General features: G+C 55.7%; 4 protein-coding genes across 4 annotated transcripts; 1 reads left to right on the forward strand and 3 right to left on the reverse strand.

Moving 5' to 3' along the window:
* Positions 1 to 124: 124 nt before the first annotated feature.
* Positions 125 to 2499, reverse strand: MRS44_001252 (uncharacterized protein; the record flags this gene model as incomplete). The annotated part of the gene is made up of 3 exons (XM_046267433.2): positions 125 to 767; positions 846 to 1427; positions 2477 to 2499. The coding sequence occupies 3 exons, from the start codon at positions 2497 to 2499 to the stop codon at positions 125 to 127; spliced, it is 1248 nt and encodes a 415-aa protein (XP_046138494.2).
* A 4506-nt stretch (positions 2500 to 7005) lies between these two features.
* Positions 7006 to 7714, reverse strand: MRS44_001253 (uncharacterized protein; the record flags this gene model as incomplete). Its single annotated transcript, XM_065623617.1, has 2 exons — positions 7006 to 7433; positions 7489 to 7714. The coding sequence occupies 2 exons, from the start codon at positions 7712 to 7714 to the stop codon at positions 7006 to 7008; spliced, it is 654 nt and encodes a 217-aa protein (XP_065480055.1).
* A 4509-nt stretch (positions 7715 to 12223) lies between these two features.
* On the forward strand, positions 12224 to 13502 carry MRS44_001254 (uncharacterized protein; the record flags this gene model as incomplete). Its single annotated transcript, XM_046267431.2, has 2 exons — positions 12224 to 12463; positions 13014 to 13502. The coding sequence occupies 2 exons, from the start codon at positions 12224 to 12226 to the stop codon at positions 13500 to 13502; spliced, it is 729 nt and encodes a 242-aa protein (XP_046138491.1).
* A 2102-nt stretch (positions 13503 to 15604) lies between these two features.
* Positions 15605 to 17073, reverse strand: MRS44_001255 (uncharacterized protein; the record flags this gene model as incomplete). The annotated part of the gene is made up of 4 exons (XM_046267430.2): positions 15605 to 16748; positions 16808 to 16842; positions 16899 to 16932; positions 16991 to 17073. The coding sequence occupies 4 exons, from the start codon at positions 17071 to 17073 to the stop codon at positions 15605 to 15607; spliced, it is 1296 nt and encodes a 431-aa protein (XP_046138489.2).
* Positions 17074 to 17424: the final 351 nt, after the last annotated feature.

Consider the following 17424-nt stretch of genomic DNA (forward strand, 5'->3'; position numbering starts at 1 on the left):
TGACCAAAACACCATCCTTTGCAAAATCAAACCGCAAAGGAAATGCCGATAAAGATCAAGAATTCCAACTCCAGTGTTCGCCCGCTCGTCCCATTGTCAATCAATATGAACAGAGTAGACTGTCTTATGCCATGCGTCGTCGGTGGTTCGCCTCGTGTTGAAGTCGGTCTGGGCTTGAAGCCCGTCGCTTTGATCCAGCAGATTCCATCGAGTAACTGGCGAGGCTGGAGAAGAGGGGTCCTTGGCTCGCTGCTGCGATGGATCCAACACTGGGGGCTCCGGCGGGAGTGCTGTATGGGCTGACACCAGTAGTGAGTTCAGCAACACCGGGAAGCATACCCGCACTCCTAGGTGGCGGTTGGTTCTGGATCGGGGCCAGCCCTGGTCCTGGCACGTAGTGGACTTCCTTGGGGTGGTCCGGGCCCATGGCCATTGGAGGAGGAGGCGGTGGAGGGATAGATTCTCGGCGGACAATGGTTCGGCTGCTGGCAACTGGCATCGGGGGTGCTCTGCTGTACATTGCTCGAGGCGAAGGAGCTCCGAGGTCACGAGGCATGCTGCCCTGGGACTGGGAGTGGACGTGGCTGCGTGAGGGAGAGCTTCGGTGGCTGCTGTTGCTGTCGACGTTGACGGCGGCTAGGGAGAAGGGGATAACACCTGCTCGTCGAGCCATGTCCGCTTCACCGAGTTGCCAGTGCATGGCCTCGGCCGCTCGCCAGGGAACTGCCATCTCTTCCGCAACCTTGGCCCACATTTCTGGCTTGAATCTGGCTTCATGTTAGCTCTGCCTTGGAACGCGAGGGCCACTCGAGGTAGGCTCGCTTCATTCAGCGTGGCATGCTTACCTCTCGTACAAACGGGCAAGCTTGTTCTTGCGTTCTTCGTCCCATTCGCTTCGTCTTTCGAGGTAGTTCTGGTAGTGTAGGCGGCAGCTAATGGCACTCCGGCCTGGCAGACGCTTGGAGATGTCCTCCCACTTCATACCACTCCCTCGAAGTTCGATGATGAGTGCATCTTCCTCTGGGGACCACTTGCTCTGCTTCTTGACGGGTTGCTGGTCCGTGGCGTGCGCAGGCATGCTTCGCCTGCCAGCGGGCATCTGTGTTGGAGCTACAGGCGGCGGCGCAACAGGCGCAGCAGGCCGTGGCGGGGCGGTTGAGGCCTTGATCGAAGGTGGTTGAGCAACTTGCTGGACTTGGCGAGGTGGAGAGACAGAAGACTCATGCGAGTCGGGGGCCTTGAGGAGAGACACGATATCCACCGTGGCAGCTGGAAAATCCAATCTGCCCGCGTGGGGACCGTTGGAATAGGATCGCGGAGTGCGTCCCAGAGAGAGACGGTCCTCCACACCCGCGATGGACGGCAACTCTGCCCGCAGGAGGCAGAGCGGAGACTCGCTCTTGAGTTGGGCCAGCTCGGCGACTTTCCTGGGTTCGTCTAAGTTATGCTGTTGCGGCGGCTCCGAAAAGCCTGGCGTTGTTGTTGGGGGAGCTCCGTTATCAAGGCTTGATGGAACTCCAAGTCTGTTGTCGTTGCAAGTCAACCCAAAGAAGGATGGCCGTGAAGGTCGGACACGCTAGGAGCTCCGAAGCACTCCGGTAATAAAGGGTTCCTGATTAGATGTGTCAAGGTGAAAGCCGCGTCGTAATGAGTGCTGCGTAGTGGTGGGCAGCTGGGTTAGGTGTCGGCACAGTTGGGCTCGGTCAGGTACCAGTTGCCTCCAGAAGATGTGAAAAGGAGAAGAACTGTCTCGGGAGGCCGCAGCGATGGCTGTTCAGATCAAGAAGCGTGGCTCGAGGCCTTGACGAAGTGAGAGCCCCTGTGATTGGTGATGCCCAGGGTGCGCTGAACCAATGGACGGGAACAGGATGATATGGTGAGGCAGAGCAAATCGCGGAGCGCCAATCGAGGTGAGCGAAGCCAAGGCAAGGCTTGTTGTCCTGTAGGCAGCTATCTGTCGACCCAGGAGGCAGCAGACTGGTTCGATCTTGGGGCAGAGGATATTCAGGAGGGCAAGGGAAGATGGTCGGGGGTAGTCTTGTCTTGAAGAAAGAGAAAACGTCGGTCAGACGTTCCGTCGAGCCCTACTAGTATGACTTCGAGGAGCTGGTATATGCGCAGAACGAAAAGGACCCACGCTGGGATTGCCTCGCTTCTCTTGGTCTTGGCCGGAGTCGAGACACGATGAGCCAGAACTAGATGGGGAGCTAGATGGAGCTAGGGGGTGCACTTGAGGGGCAAAGGAAAAAGAAATAAGTTCACCCGGGAGAACTGGTTTTAGATGGAAGTCCAACAAGTTCTCGGGTCGAAAGGAGGCGGCGGCAGCGACTTAACGGTGTGGGGAGACGACGATGCAGAGCGCAAGCCAGGGTCTGATTACATCCAAGACCCCCGGAAAGCGCTGTGACAAGCCCAGATATGGTGTCTTAGCAAGAGGCCCGGGCTATAATGTCAGGAAACAACAAGAGAGCAGCACCAGCTGTCGAGAGCGAACGGCATGGTCAATGAGCAAGCATGGACAGGGGGAGGGGTGTGTGTTTTGGGGGCCGGGGATGGCACAGAGAGAGGCGTGTCAGGAGTGACAATAGGATGAAGAAGTGGGTGGAGGTGGAGTCGATTGTTTGGCAATAAGGCAGAGGGCATCGACAGGCCAGGCCGGGGATAGATGGATGGAGACTCTGGAGAGGGCCCTGCTGGCCATCCATCCACTGGCTCCATGGATCTCCCGCTGAGCGAGAGTGAAGCAGGTGAAAAATTTCCCGTGATAGCGAAGGATGGGCGAGGATGCGTAGAGGAAAAAGAAACGAAACGCTCAAGAGCGATGCGACACGGCGGCCAGCGCGAATGAATGCCCAATGGCTTGGCTCTGCTCCAAGAGAGGCTATCCCGACTTGTCCGAGTCTCGCCTTTGTGAGTCTCGGCCAGATTCCCGATGATCTTTGTTCGCCCCAAACACCTCAGCTTATCGACCAACCGCCATGCGACTATGGCCTCAGCATCGGCCAAGGCACAGGTCCAAAAACTGCCAGGAGACAGCTAGTTTGGCACCTGTCAGTACCATGGCAGCAACCAACAACCATGTCCGACTTTTTGTGTGTGAGCATGTACTGTAGGCAGGTACTGCTGTGCGACGGCGTACACCGCAACGCTTTGTACCTCATCGCCTCGTACAGCCGCGGTCTTGCCCTGCCTTGCTTGGCCTTGAGGGGGCGTTGGCGTCTATCGTGGTCTTTGAGGCTAGGGTCGAGGCCGCCGCACACCCCCCCTGTTCAGGTTCCATACCAACTCATCATGGACGCCCTCTGGTCTAGGTTGAGCGATGCGATCTTCGCATGGGGGACCATCTGCTTCCCGGCTCCGGTTTTTTTCTTCATCCTCGCCTTTTGACAGCTGGGGCAACGAGGACAGGTTCTAAAGGCTTGGGGGCTCTGCAGGCAGGAATCCAGAGAGAGCTTGCGCGCGTGGGATGTGGAGGGCCATGCAGGCCTCGAGCACCTCGAGGTGTCGAGGCGAGGGAGACAATGGGCTGGAATGAATGGGCGTCGTTCAAGGTCGCTCGCCGCCGGTTCCCAGCCAGCATCCAATCTCAAGCATCCCGCGTTGAGGCAATGCCACGAAGCATTGCATAAAGACTCGTCAATACGGGCTTGACCAGGCGATCCATCCTCCGGGCATGGCGAAGCTGGCTCGCCGTCAGCCTGACCGACTTGCGAACTGGCTGCTCTACGTAGTAGTTCGATGTCGTGAGGCCTTCCGTGTATTGAGCCACTTGAGGCGGGAACGTCTCAGCTTTCAAGGCTCGAATCGTATCAGTCCTTGGCTCAGACCCACGGCTCGCGACTCATCTTTATTTCAGGGACGTCTGGGATGTAAGAGGGAAGTATACGCGCCTTACGCCCCCAGTCGCCATCGATGCTCGCATCTCGGGCTCCCGGCAAGGTCAAGGTGGGAGCTGGCTGAGAGAGCGGCCGCGCCAAATAATAGCGCACATGCGACTGTTGATTGTGACTTGGAGACCGTTGGATTGGGGCTGCTCCATTCCGGCACGCTCCAGCGCGACGACAGCCGAGGGGCGTTCGCACGAACCGCCTAGTTCGAGCCAGGTTGCTAAGTCAGTCACGACGCGCTGTAAAACAACTGGTGCCAGGATCACCCTCGTCGGACCTGAGGCTTGGCTCGAGTTCGCCGCCAGAGGTTGGTCGATATCTGAGCTGGAGCTCGCAACAGCGGACAAGAACCCCAGGCGGCGGGGAACGGTGCTGCCATTGGGCATCTCCACCTCGAACTGGCAAGCCCTGGCCCCGAGTCACCACGCCCAACGAGATGCGGAGGTGCGATTCTGCAACAGCGTGGTGTGAGGCAAAGGGGAACAAGAGGCTTAACCCCAATCTCTCGTACAGGTGCGCTAGCAGGGCCAGGAACGCCCCGGGAGACGAGATCACCCGGCGGCAAGCGTGGAGAAGGGATGTCATGATGTGCAGTGGAGAAGGTTTGGCAGCTGGCTGCTGTTGGCTTGCGCGTTGTGAAGAGCAGAGACGATGGTCACTCTAGACGGGACAAGGCTGGGCACGCTAGGCCAGGGTCTCTCGTTCGCATTCTTTGATAGATTTGACGAGAAGTCTAATCGTGATATCGATTTGGAGAACAAAGCAGGGATAGCATGTAGGCCAGGGCCGACGACTGCATCATCGCATTGATCATCCCGGCGAGATGCCAGCCTAGCCCAGCCCAGCCAGGCCGCCAGGCACAGGCGCCAACAATCGATCAGCGTCAGCGTCAGCGTCAGTCAGCGTCAGCGCGCGGTGATCGATGGGGTGGGATCGTCCGCGGGGAGCTGGCCTGCTGGGTAGGTGCTGGGAAGGATGGACAGTGTTGAGTCGGGATGAGCAAATGGGTTGGTTGTGCCCGTTGGGCTCGGCCGGATGTACTTCCGTACCTACCTTCCCTGAACCACAGCACCTCTTACATGGAAACCACCTGCCTCATGCTGAGCTCTCACGATGGAAGAAGGCACGGACAGATGCCCAAGGCAGTACCTACGTAGTACCAACCTTGACCTTCCAGTCCATTCTACTCCGTACATGACCACGTTATTCCACGCAAGTCTCTAGAACGAATTGGACACGACCAACTTGCGCAGGCTGCATCCATCTCCATCGAATGTGACGAGTTCCCACTTGAAACCGCTCACGAACCCTCAAGAAATTGCGGCGCACAACGGCGGCGGCGGCGGTTGGCAGAGGCGCAAGCTCAGAATCCGTTCGTGAGTGGCTTAACCCGCTGGCATCTGCCAAACCCCTTGCAACTGGCACTAACACCACTAACATTGAGCCAGCCATGATTGACAGAGCACAATTGACATCGGATTCGGCATGGAGCACCACACCTTGTTCTTCATCACCACCTGGAGCCTTGCCCAACTTGGATAACGGCGCGAGCTTGGAGCACGAGCCTAACGTCCGTCTGTGCGCTGCCCGGCCCCAGACACACTCGACACACTCACAGATCACTTGCACATAGGTACACGCCTCTTGCACGTTTGATGTTCTGTTCGGCTGGGGCTTTGTGTCTGGAGGTCGATGGCGGCCTCGACGTCCTCACTTTGGGCGCTTGAACCTTGGAGCCAACACAAGAAGGCCCGGCCCGAGCTGTCGACATGGGCAGCCGAAACAACGAGCCGTGCCCATCAAGCGGAGCTCACCAGCTTGAACCAGCCAGCCCCCTCGCGACTATAGAATTGGAAACAAGCACGCTATCTAAGCTGAGAACCCTGAATAGTTAGGTCAAGAGGGTGCGTTACTCCACGAGAAGCAAGGCTCTTTGCTTGATGCCAAAAATTCTGCGGGCTTGCCTTCACGATGCTCCGCTCCGTGTTGCTCCACGGCTATTCGTTTGCTCCACGCCGCTTCCGCTATTCGTTGGCTTGCCGGGAATACCCTGGGGCGGTGCTTGGTTCCGCTGATGAACTGGCGGTCAGAGAACTGATTCATCAGAGAATGAAGGCCTTGCGGCAGATGGATAGGCAAACAGCAAAATACCCGCTCCCCCTGGCGGCTGGTGTTGGTGGTTGGCAAAGCTGGTATCGTGAGTGACCGAGGATCAGTTCTGCTGGTTCCATGGATCATGGCTCGTCGCTTATGGGTCGCTCGAACACGGATCATGCGACGACTTGATGTTATTTATGCGTTGTCGAGTCCGAGCACCGCCCTCAAAGTCGTACTGAAGCTCGGTCAAGCATGCACGGCAAGGCAAGGCATACGATCTGGTTGATGTGGACTGCACACTATGAACGCACTTTGCGGCGATAAGCCAGGCTCCATCCGCAAATACCTCTGACAGCGAACCTTCAACATGGTTGTCTCGCTTGGCACCCGCCCACTTTCCTTGGCCGACGACCTTGTTGCAAAGAATTCTCTTGGCCTTCCGTTCAAGCGCTCAGCCGGCCGGTTGGTCGGTAATCAGTCCAAAGCTTGATCTTATTCAGCACATTCTTCTCGCCCTCGGAGTGTACCAAAGAGTGGAGACACTGAAGATTGAGATGGCGTCGAGCGGGAGCCGTTGCTGATGCTACCCTGTCTACATGATGCAACAGCAGCGAACCGCCGCCCCGCGCCCTTTAAGATTGGACTTCGGCATTGTTCCTCGAATTTCTCTTGAACTTGACGCATCTCCCACTTGAGCCCCTCACCTCACGAGCCCTACTTCCGTGATAGGGCTTGACCCTCGGGCCCTTCTGAGAACGCCACGTTATGGTCGCCCGCAGCCAGACATCTCCAGCATGGATGGATGGGTTTCCACCTTGCTGGCAAGGTGACCGCCTCCACATCGATGAAGAGAATTTTTCTTCTTTGCTTCTTTCTGCATCTTAATTTGGGCACTCTCCCACCTCTATTGGGCTAAGTAAGGTTTCCTTTAGGCCAAACTCACCCAGCATGAGTGCTTCACCGGCCCCTCCTCGAACTGCGAGGATGAGGTGGAGGGACGAGCTGGATCTGCAGTCAGGGATCAGGGCGGAACGGAGGAGCAGCAGAGCATGGCTTCGCTGGCATGGCTCAGCATCACAGCGCAGCGCAAACTGGTAGAGGGCTGAGAATGGGCGCGTACATTCTTCCAGGTTGCAGCATCGGGGACCGGTCGTCGACACCACCATTTTGGCTGGATGAAGTCGAAGCCGAGACCCGTAGAACCTGCGACAAAGTCGAGCCAAGACGGTGGTTTCTTTGGCAGAGATTTGTCCAGCAGAGTCGATGACGGGATACTACGTTGAGCCAGCTGATCGCCCCAGGACAGATTTGGCTGTTGGTGCCCGAGCAAAGCAAAGTCGCCAGATTTTCCCATATCCGTTTGTCGCGGCTCCCAGCGCTGTTCTGGCCTCACGCCCTCATCCTCAGTCACAGCAGCGCATTTTGATACATGGACGCCTGAAGAGCGATCTAGAATGTGTGGGTGCGTTCCTGGTTCACGTCAGAGCGTCGTTGGATAATAGACCGGATGTTCTATAATGGTGCATCCCGAGCCCCATGGGCACCTGGATCTCTTCCATCCACGTTCTGAGATTCAAAGATGTGGCATTGCAAATGTCGTTGGGACAGGCCTTGAAGTCCACCCACGAACCATCCTCAACGAACCAAGCTGCGGATCGTGTGTCAAGTGAGCTGCGGCGCATGTGCGTATGTCGTTCCTCCAGCCATCGTCCAGCCCACAGGTGGGCCATCTTTTAACTAACGACAAAATGGCTGGAGAGAGGGCGCAGCCAGCAAGGCACAGAAGGCTGCTCCGTTTCTCTGAATTCATTTGACGGTGAAAGGCCAAGGATTCTTCTCTCCTTGACTCGATTGGCGGAGTGCGGGAATGGGCGCTGCCAGGTTCCTGCGGGGACTTGAGACGGAGGCGGAGTCGGAGTCGGTAAACGGAGAGATTGAACGGGGGTGTCCCGGAGATGGGACTTGCGTCTATCTTGGCCATCCCACATGAAATATTGGCGAGAGTACGGATACATCTTGGTCACCGCCGCCTCGATCAAGGACCAAGGTACGTGCCATGACTGCGTTGGCTGTGATGCAAGCCTCCGAAACCCCTGCCCGGGACCGGGAATACCTTCGTACCCCATATCCTTTCCCCGAGGAAAGCAATTTCTGCCAGCGACGTCATGAGCCGATTCACGATCATCTGTCGCATTGTCGAAGCAAGGGGACCAGGGTGCCTCATTAGCAGAAACGGCTGACAACAGGCAATCTTCTAGTCTGCCACGAGTCCATCTCACGTCAAGCCACTCTGAAGTCGGTCAACGCCAAGCATGTGGAGATCTACATAGGAAAGCCTGCCGCTGAGCGTCATGTTTGATGCTGCGAGTGCAGGCCCGATAGGCATACCCCCAGCACCGAGGCCTCAAATGAACCCCGATCTTTGACCGTGTTGCCGGTATGAACAACCGGAGAGGAGTTTTGTGAAGTGATATCTGAAGAATTACCTAATCTATCACATCCCTTTGCAGTCAATTGTTGCTATTATGGAGGAATTCATAAGCACACCCAAGCCTCTGAGGTCTCCGTTCAAGTGGTGCTCACAAGAATACAGGGGTCAGTTAGATTGCACACTAGGTGCACTGGACACCCAGGTTGACGAGCTGGAAAAAACTCCTCCACAGATCGAGGGCTCGCGGCTCCACGTTGCCAACCGGTTTCGTCAGAAGGATTCTGGGCAAAGCAAAACAGAGTGCGGGTTTCGACATAATTTGCCTTTTATCCTTCCCTGTTCCCATGAGCCAATCTGCGGTTCCCCGTCACCTATCCTGTTTCCGATGGAGCGGTGAGTGCCCTCGGTGAAAGACCATGACACCTCGGGGATCGAAGCCTCCGACACAAATGACATTGAGAATATTCCTTTGCCAGGATCTCACTTGACGTCAGACAAGCCAACCGAACGATGAAGCGAATCAGATGGCATCGTACTCGTTCCCTGGACCTATAGCACAGGTCAAGTGAAGCGTGATGGATGTAACTTCTGACGAGTGGTTGCTCACATTGTGTCACACTACATATGGACAATTCGTCGGTTGCTGGACTGGGCGAACTGAGCTGAGAGCCGAATCACATCATGTGCTTTCCGCAAGTTCCTGGCATTGTGCTTTGGTCGGCGATTCGGAATTCGCTCAACTTACAAGACGGACAGACGCTCCCCCAAGACAGAGCGCAGAGACATGCAGACACACGTTGCAACCGGGCCGGCCTTGACTTGAAGCAAGTTGGCAAGATCGATGGCGGACAAAGGAGCAAAGAAGGCCAGAGAAAGAAAAAAATCAAACAGCCCCCGTTGGTTTTGGGCTTGCTGCGAACCCCCCGGCGGGTGGTTTGTGACGTGTCAGGAGGGGCCTGCAGAGGATGTCGGCCAAGGCGTTTCATCCCGTCAACCCCCATCTGTTTGCACAAGTAGCCTTGGCTTCCTATTCCGGTCGAGAACCAGATCCTAGTGCAACTCATGGGGCATCTCACCCAAGGCTTGTTGTTACCGCGTTTGTTTCCGTAAGGCGCCGTCAGCCCTATCTGCCATGGAGATGATCTGAGCTCCTCTCACAACGGAACGGGTATCCAACCTCTAGGAAAGCATGCGCAGCAATACTCGACATAGAGCATCGGGTTGCTTGGCAATAAGCTTAAGACAACTGCGAGCAGCAACCGGTTCGATCGACTGGAGCGAAAAGGAGAGACAGTTGATGCCTTGACCCAGAATTGCAGGAGGACGATTGCATCGTTGCATCAACAATGGGGCCGAGGAAGCGCTGTGTTGTCCCGTCTCTACCCACCCAGCACTTGGTGTCTCTGTTGATGTGATGTGAGAAAGACCGTGGGCATCACATCAAAGGTCGAACCGGACCCGGAGCCGGGGAATCAAAGGACTGGAGGGCAGACCAGGGATGATGCCGACCAGGATAATCAGGACTGCCGCCCAACCCACGTTTTCCCGACGGCCGCGAGCCGCGCATCCACCTTTTCTTGTGACACCAGGCATGTGCCTGTTTGTTGTTGCTTGGCTTGGCTGATGCAGCAGCGGTTGCCATTGCTGCTGCTGCTGCTGCTGCTACTGCTGCGCAGCATTGGTATGGAGACATGGCATGTAAGTGAGTCGCTACGGTACCGCGGGAGAGCAGCAGAAAGAGGCGAGCGGCGGGCAGGCGGGCAGCTTGCAGCAGCGGTGGTGGAACCCCGTCGGTCGACTATTCCCAGACGACTAGGTGCGTATATGTGTACTAATAAGTTATGGTTGATGGCATGCCCAGCGCAACATACATGATGCGCGAAATCTGGCGTCGGTCCGCCAAGAGGCTGCAGTTCGATATGGTGGTTCCCCTTCCGTGCTCCCAGGCGGACGGGTCCGCGCGCGACGAGACGGACAGGCAGACAGACAAACGCCAACCGGACCAATCGCCGGCGTGAAACTTGACCGGGCCGGTCAAGGGCGACGAGATTGTATAGGACTAGAGTTGATGGAGCGTAGATTGATCTATACACGGATATGGTAGGGTGGAATGCAAGGAACGGGCTCGAACAAGCGGGAGATGGATGGGGTTGACAAGGTCGCCGCCGCAACTACCTACCTAGAGAGCGAGGACCCTCAGCAGCGAACGAAACAGGGCCGAACGAGTCGACGGCGAGACCAAAACCAAGCAAGGCCTGACAACTCAGCCCGGCCTTGGGTTTGACCTGGTGGCAACCAGAGGATTACAAACGCGTGGTGCTGCCAGGGATGAGTGTTTTTCAGTCAGCTTGACACTTTTGTCTAGATCCATCCCGCCCGTTGCGGAGCACGTTCCCGAGACATCTGTGTAATAGCTACAGCGGGTGGCTCTCCACGTTTCGGTTTCGGGGGCCCCTTGGCAGCAGGACTTCCGGATCAGACAGGGGAATCCTATGATGGAAGCATCCTCTTTCTGTTTCAAATAGCCACTGTGGCACGGAGGAAGGATCGTTTGCGCTGCTGTTGCTGCTGCTGCCGGGCGGGATGGCTGGCTGGCGAATGAGGCATGGGCATGGGCAAGGGCAACAAGCAACAGAGACAGCCGGGATGCGGCTTTTGGAATTGGCCCCAGCAAACGACCGAGATATGGCGAGCGATCAATGCAACTCTGTCAGTGGCTTGAGATGCAGAGTTGATCATTCCCCACACTCATAGCCAGGCAAAAGGAACGGGAACGGCAGTTGGCCAAGGGTCGCTGTCAAACAAGGCTTGATGACGAGGCGATGCGAGACAAGGCGAGGGGCGACATGGCTGCACCAGCAGCTGGCAGCAGATTGATGGTGGCAATATGGCATCCACAGTCCCATACTCTTAGGATTCGGTCCTGACAATGTCCGGGAGATTGCAGTCGGCGGCAGATCTCGTCGAGTTGCCAGGACCTCGCCAAGGCTGAGATGGCAGCTCGCGATGGACGAGAACAGAACAACCGACAAGGGGCCGGCAACAAATCTCTTGTTGTTGCTTTTGCTGCTGACGATACAGCTAGAGCACAGGACTAAAGACAGGCGGCAGGTCAAACTCCAGCCTCAGCCTATCAACAGGCGGCATGCTCGGCTGAGAGACGTGTTCAACATGCGGGTAATCCGGTTCGCGCTAGTTTCTGGGTCTTGATGCTCCATAACCAAGGATGTTGGAGCTATCGACAACGCCTCAAGAGTTCACCCCCAGGAAAAAATGATGCATAATAAGCCAGACCTAAGCTAAGGTGGATGCGATGCGTGCGCGCGTGTGCCGTACTGCACTGTACGTACGTCAGCCGCGAGGTCTCGACCCCATTTGTGCGGATTTGAGGTCGAATTGCTTCTTTTCCCATGATGCCTCCACGTTTCCCTTTAGCCTTGTAGCTAAGCTGGGCTCTGCTGCTGGAAAACCCTGGACTGCATAATCGCAACCCCACCACACTCGATCAGTCTGGTTGTCCTCATCCAACAACACCAGCGAGGCTCCAACTCTTGCCAGCCTTTTCTCCCTGGAAACTCCAACACACGACACGAGTCTCGCATCCATCGCCCTAGTCTGATCTGCCCCGGCAAGCTCATACCCTACCTACCTTGCAGGCCTGTCTCGGGTATCCGTACTGTTTTATTTTTATTTTATTTTTTTTGCGGCGCAGGCGTCTCGCGATAATCGGGATCTTGACCGCCAGAATCACTCATCATCCGTCCATCCATCCATCCATCCATCAGTCAGTCAGTCAGTCACAGCAGCCATGGCCGACGTCCCGCTGGTTGTCATCTCCGAGTACGCGCAATCGGAGCGCCGCATTACACCATCATGGTCTATCTCGCAGCTCAAGACCAAGCTCGAGACGGTGACGGGCATCCCGCCTTCGTGCCAGCGTCTGTCCCTCAAGCCTACGGCCGGCGCAGAGGCCATCGCCGTCGAGGCGCCTAACGAGGACGACACCCACCTGTCCAACTTTCCCTTGGCCCCATATGCCGAACTTCATGTAAGTCAAAGCACGGCCCTCATTTGTCAGCCGCACTCTGTCTTTGCTTTGCTTCGCTTTGCTTTGCAACCTCCTTCACCCTCTGTCTCTGTTTTTTCCTTTTTGCTTTCGGGATGAGATGTCATGCGTGAACTACAGAACCCGCTGGCTGCCCGAAAATTTCTCGCCCCCGTCCGCTTGACTTGAAGATCGCCGCCATCCTCGGATTCCGACGGCTTCCACTCCGGGTCAACGCGCTGTGCTTTGCTGTGCTTTGCTGTGCTTTGCTGTGCTTTGCTGTGCTGGCCCTTCCAGGGGTGGAGGGGGGCGTGCAAGTGAAGTGGGCGGCTGAGGACGGTGAGCCAGCGAGCGAGCCATGACGGTGCGGCAGCGAGAGAGGCGGTGGGAGTTGAGCTGCCTGCGTGCGTACGTGCGCTCAGGGACCTGACATACCTGACGAGTTCCCCATCCTCAGCCCCCGTCTAGCAACACAGGAGAGGGCCCGTGATGGTGCCATGGCAGCATCTTTGCAAGTAGTTCAAGATAGGGCTGACAGGGATTGACCTGGCAGGTGATTGACACACGTCCTGCGGCCGCCCGGATCAACTTGAACGACACCACGGGCGTCGACAAGTATGTCATGCCCGAGGAGGAGTACGAGAAGAAGACGGACTCTGTCCTGGCGTGGAAGAAGAACCAGAAGCTGGGCCGATTCGACCCCAGCGCCCCCAGTCACGAGCAGGCCAAGCTGGACGCGCTCGACCGCGAGATTGCCACACGCGGCATCGCGGTGGGCCGACGCTGCCGCGTGGGCGGTGAAGACACCCGGCGCGGCATCATCCAGTACGTGGGCGAGGTCAAGGAGATCCCCGGCGGTCTCGGTGCCTGGGTCGCTGTCGAGCTGGATGAGCCCGTGGGCAAGAACGACGGGAGCATCGGGGGAACTCGCTACTGGGGTGAGCCGTCGGAGCTAAAGCATGGTGTCTTTGTGAGGCCGGAGCGGGTAGAGGTTGGTGATTTCCCGGCTCTGGATGATTTGGAGGACATGGAGGAGATCTAGACATGGTGGGATGAGAGGACGAACATGTCGATAAGCTCTCTGCAGGCTGCGTTCTTGTTGGTTCGCATTTGTGCGTTGCGAGACTTGTTCACACAGCGTCCATCAACAGGCCTGGTACGACTACATGAAGTTCACGTCAAGGCTCGGGGCAGTGAGGTATGGCCAATAAAAATAGACTAGACAATTACGCCCGTTGATCTCTATGATATCAGTGATTTGTTTATGTTTACTTTGATGTATTTGCTGTGTCGTCGAGCATTGTTTGACCCGAGTTACTGGTGATAGTATCTCTCAGCTCCACTCACCATCACGACCCCACGATCTTCAACGCAAGCAAACACGATGGACTCGAGTTTCACGCATCGGATCTTTCCTTGTGAAACACATGCCCCGAGCTTCTAGACTTGTTAGAAGTAGATCTTTCGCCCCCTGCGAGAGATCTGTCGTGCGTTTATTCTCTACTTCTCCCTCTTTCTTCTCCCCGGGGCCCTTTTTTTTCCTGCACCTTTTTCCCGTCTTGGTAAAGCACCCTGGGGTCATGATTCCCGATCCGTGAATTCTTGCAGCAACGGCTTCAGGGGACGGAAAGGCCCTGGGCAACTTTATTTCAACAACAGCGAAGAGTCACTGGGGTACTTGTAATTGTCTATGGGGGAGATGTAGGTCGTGGTCGAATTTACGCCGTCGTGTTTGGCATTACGGTTGTCGAGTTGCGTGGCCATGGGCGCGCTGGCTGCGATGGGCGTAAGGCCCTTGTCTACCCCAGGTTCATGTGCCGGGGACGAGGCTTTTCGGGCAACTCCGCATTTGTTTCTCGGGACATTTGGGGTAGAGTAAGAAAAAAAAAAGGTCTCAGGGATTGCCGAGGCATGGGAAACTGGACGCCCGGCTGCTGAGACTCTGGGGAAACGGGAGATGCATGGTTACCCGAGGAGGAGGCTTGCAGAGGAAAAAAGGAGGGGGGAGGGGTTTCCCGGTTTCTTGGTGTGTGTGTGTGTGTGTGTGTGTGTCGCCTTGCATGCTGCTGCGAGATATCCAGCACAAAACTGAGGACACAGTCAGATAGTGTGTGTGAGCTGCGTTGGCTATGCAGTTTTCGTCAGCAGTTCATTGCAGGAACCTTTTCATTGTCGTGTGTAGTGCCGGGGCAAAAGTGCACGGCGGACCGAGGAAATTCATGCAGCAATGACATACCATCGTCCATCCTCCCCAGCCGTTCAAGCCCGGGACGCGGGCGTTGCTGCTGGCTGCAGCCGGTCAGATTTCGAGGCGGACTGTTGCTGCAGTCATTCGGCCGGAGCCGAGGCTCTGTTTCTGGAGGTATAAGCCCTCCGGACAACAGGGGAAACCTGGTGTTGGACGGCTAGTCGGTTTGTTGACGAGTTGAGCTGGATGGTGAGCTGACATGAAAGGGGCTATGTTGGTTGAGGGTTGTAAACATGGCCAGTTGCTCGGCTGTGTCTTGTTACCAGGCTTCAACACATACACGTGCTATCACTCCCGGGCTGTCAGCTATCCTAACCAAGCATAAGTCCATAGTTCGAGCTAGTCCTTGTTTCATATCCCACTCTCACTCTCACATTCGCGAGTCAAAAGGATAATTACAGTTTCAATAGTTGCGCATATAGATAGATATTGGCATGCTTAGTAGACCTCAGCACAAGCCGTGACTCGAAGAAGAGACCCCATGTTGCCGATGCGAGTCAAGATTCCAAGTTTAGACTCATCCAGGGGTATCGAGGATAAGCCTTGGCCGTCACTAACTCATATTTAACTTCACGTTCTTGACTCTTCCTGGCTATTTTAGGCGACGGGAACCCACGAGATGTGGCGCAACTCTATTGTGATGAACTGGAATTCAACTGACGTTAGTTCTCTCAACGCCAGGGCCGAGCGGTTTCGCTCCAGAGGTGGTTAGAAGGTAGAGCGCTTTGTTTCTCATGCCCCTGAGTTATCCGTCTTCTACCAGCGTTGGTAGTCAGAGGCCTGTGATGGGCACTTTGAACAAGACACTCTCATGGAGTAAAGTCATCCATATGAGGCAACGGAACTAGTGCCAAGCTTTATATCAAGGGCGACTATAGACTAAACTTTACTAGGACTTATACAAGATACTTCTTCAACCCTCTAAGTCTCTCCTTGGCATCCTCAAGAACACCGTCCTCCTTACAGATGGCAAATCGCAAGAAGTTCTCGGCTACATGCGAGTTCTCTAGGAGGTAGAACTCACTCGGCGGGATCGCTGCCAACCCAAGCTCCGTGATGAGAAACCAGCTCAGCTTGAAATCTCGCGGCCGAGATACAACACTGCTAGGGAACCCATAGCCCTCCGGGAACTTGAGCCTTGAAAAGTTGACAAGAACAAAGTAGCCCCCCTGAGGGTCTGTGTATGGCAGGCCCAGCTCGTCGAGGACCTGGACGAAGCGTTTAATCTTGCCCTGCATTTCGTCCCGCGACTTCTCCCAGAATCCCATCTCCTCAGCCAGCTGGTATCCCGACGCGCAGGCCTCCTGTAATGGGCTAGGGCTCGAATAGCAAATCCGCATGTGTGCCGCAGTGACGTACTTGACTAGATGTTCCGGACCGATGAGGAATCCTATCCTCCAACCCGTGGCGTAAAAAGTCTTGCCCGCGGAGCCCACCGTGAGGGTGAGGCTCCAAATCTCGGGGGAGAGTGTGGCTATGCGCTTTGCTGGCACATAAGTCAAGCTGTCGTAGACATCGTCGGCGATGATGATGGTGTTGTGCTCGACGCACAGCTTGCCGATGGCGCTCAGCTCTTCAGTTGAGAAGACTTTTCCCACAGGATTATGGGGGGAGTTGAGCACCAGCATCCGTGTCTTTGAGCTGAATGTAGTCTTCAGCTTCTCCATGTCCAGCTTCCAATCCCCTGAAGACGAGGTCGCCGTGTCCCCGTCTGCTGGGGGGCTCAGGGGCACATATCGAACGACGCCGCCAGCCATGCGGATATTGCTGATGTACTGATCAAAGTACGGTTCAAACACAATCACCTCGTCCCCTTCTTCGACGAATGCCATAAAGGCGCTGAGTATGCCTTCGTTTGCGCCAGTGGTGATAACTACCTCGGTGTCTGGGTTGAGCTCTCGCTCCAGGCTCTTGAAGTAGTGCGAGGCGATTGCGTTCCTGAGGCTTTGTCGGCCCTTGGCTGGAGAGTATTGATTGGCGTCGACTCGATCAAGAGCATTCTTGGCAGCATTTAATATGAATTCAGGGGGGTTATAGCCACTATCAGCTCAAGTTAACCAGGCCTTGTACTTGGGTTTCAATGGCACGGGGTAACATACAAGAAGCCCTGTCCCATGTTGACGACAGGTTGGACCTGGGAAAGGTTCAGCCAAGGAAAACAACATCAAGAGTGCTTATTTATATTCTTACGGGTGACTGTGCGGCGGCATTGTTGATCATGGACCTGAAGTTAGGGTCAGTCAACACCTATTATCATGCTGGCGATGGGTGTTGAGGCTTACCAGACGTCTTGGGGCTGCTTGGCCACCCTCTGTGCCGGCCGTGGGAGTTCCCTCGGGGGTCTACTATTTGAAATTAAAGTCATATTGCACGACGATATGCCTTTTCGAGCTGGCGTCGAGCTAACCGGTGTTATGATGGCGTTGGAGACTATCTTGACTATGTTATCATGTAAAGCCAGGGGAGGTTACGTGACCGGAAGTAGTGAAGGCTACAACTCCATTATGGCTTCGTTCACTGTTACTTATGGGATTTTTGATGTGACATCCTAGAGAACAGCCCAGGAACGAACCGGACCTTGATTCAGTTCCCGCCTAGAGTGTAGATGCAGCCATTGGTCTATCTTGGGATACTACATTGATGAACCAATGCCAGTTGTTGTTCATATCCGCATTGGCGGAAGAGGCACCTGGTGCTTTTCCCGACGATGATGAGT

Source organism: Fusarium solani (assembly GCF_023522795.1).
Source record: "Fusarium solani strain SB1 chromosome Unknown bctg00000000, whole genome shotgun sequence".
Taxonomy (NCBI): domain Eukaryota; kingdom Fungi; phylum Ascomycota; class Sordariomycetes; order Hypocreales; family Nectriaceae; genus Fusarium; species Fusarium solani.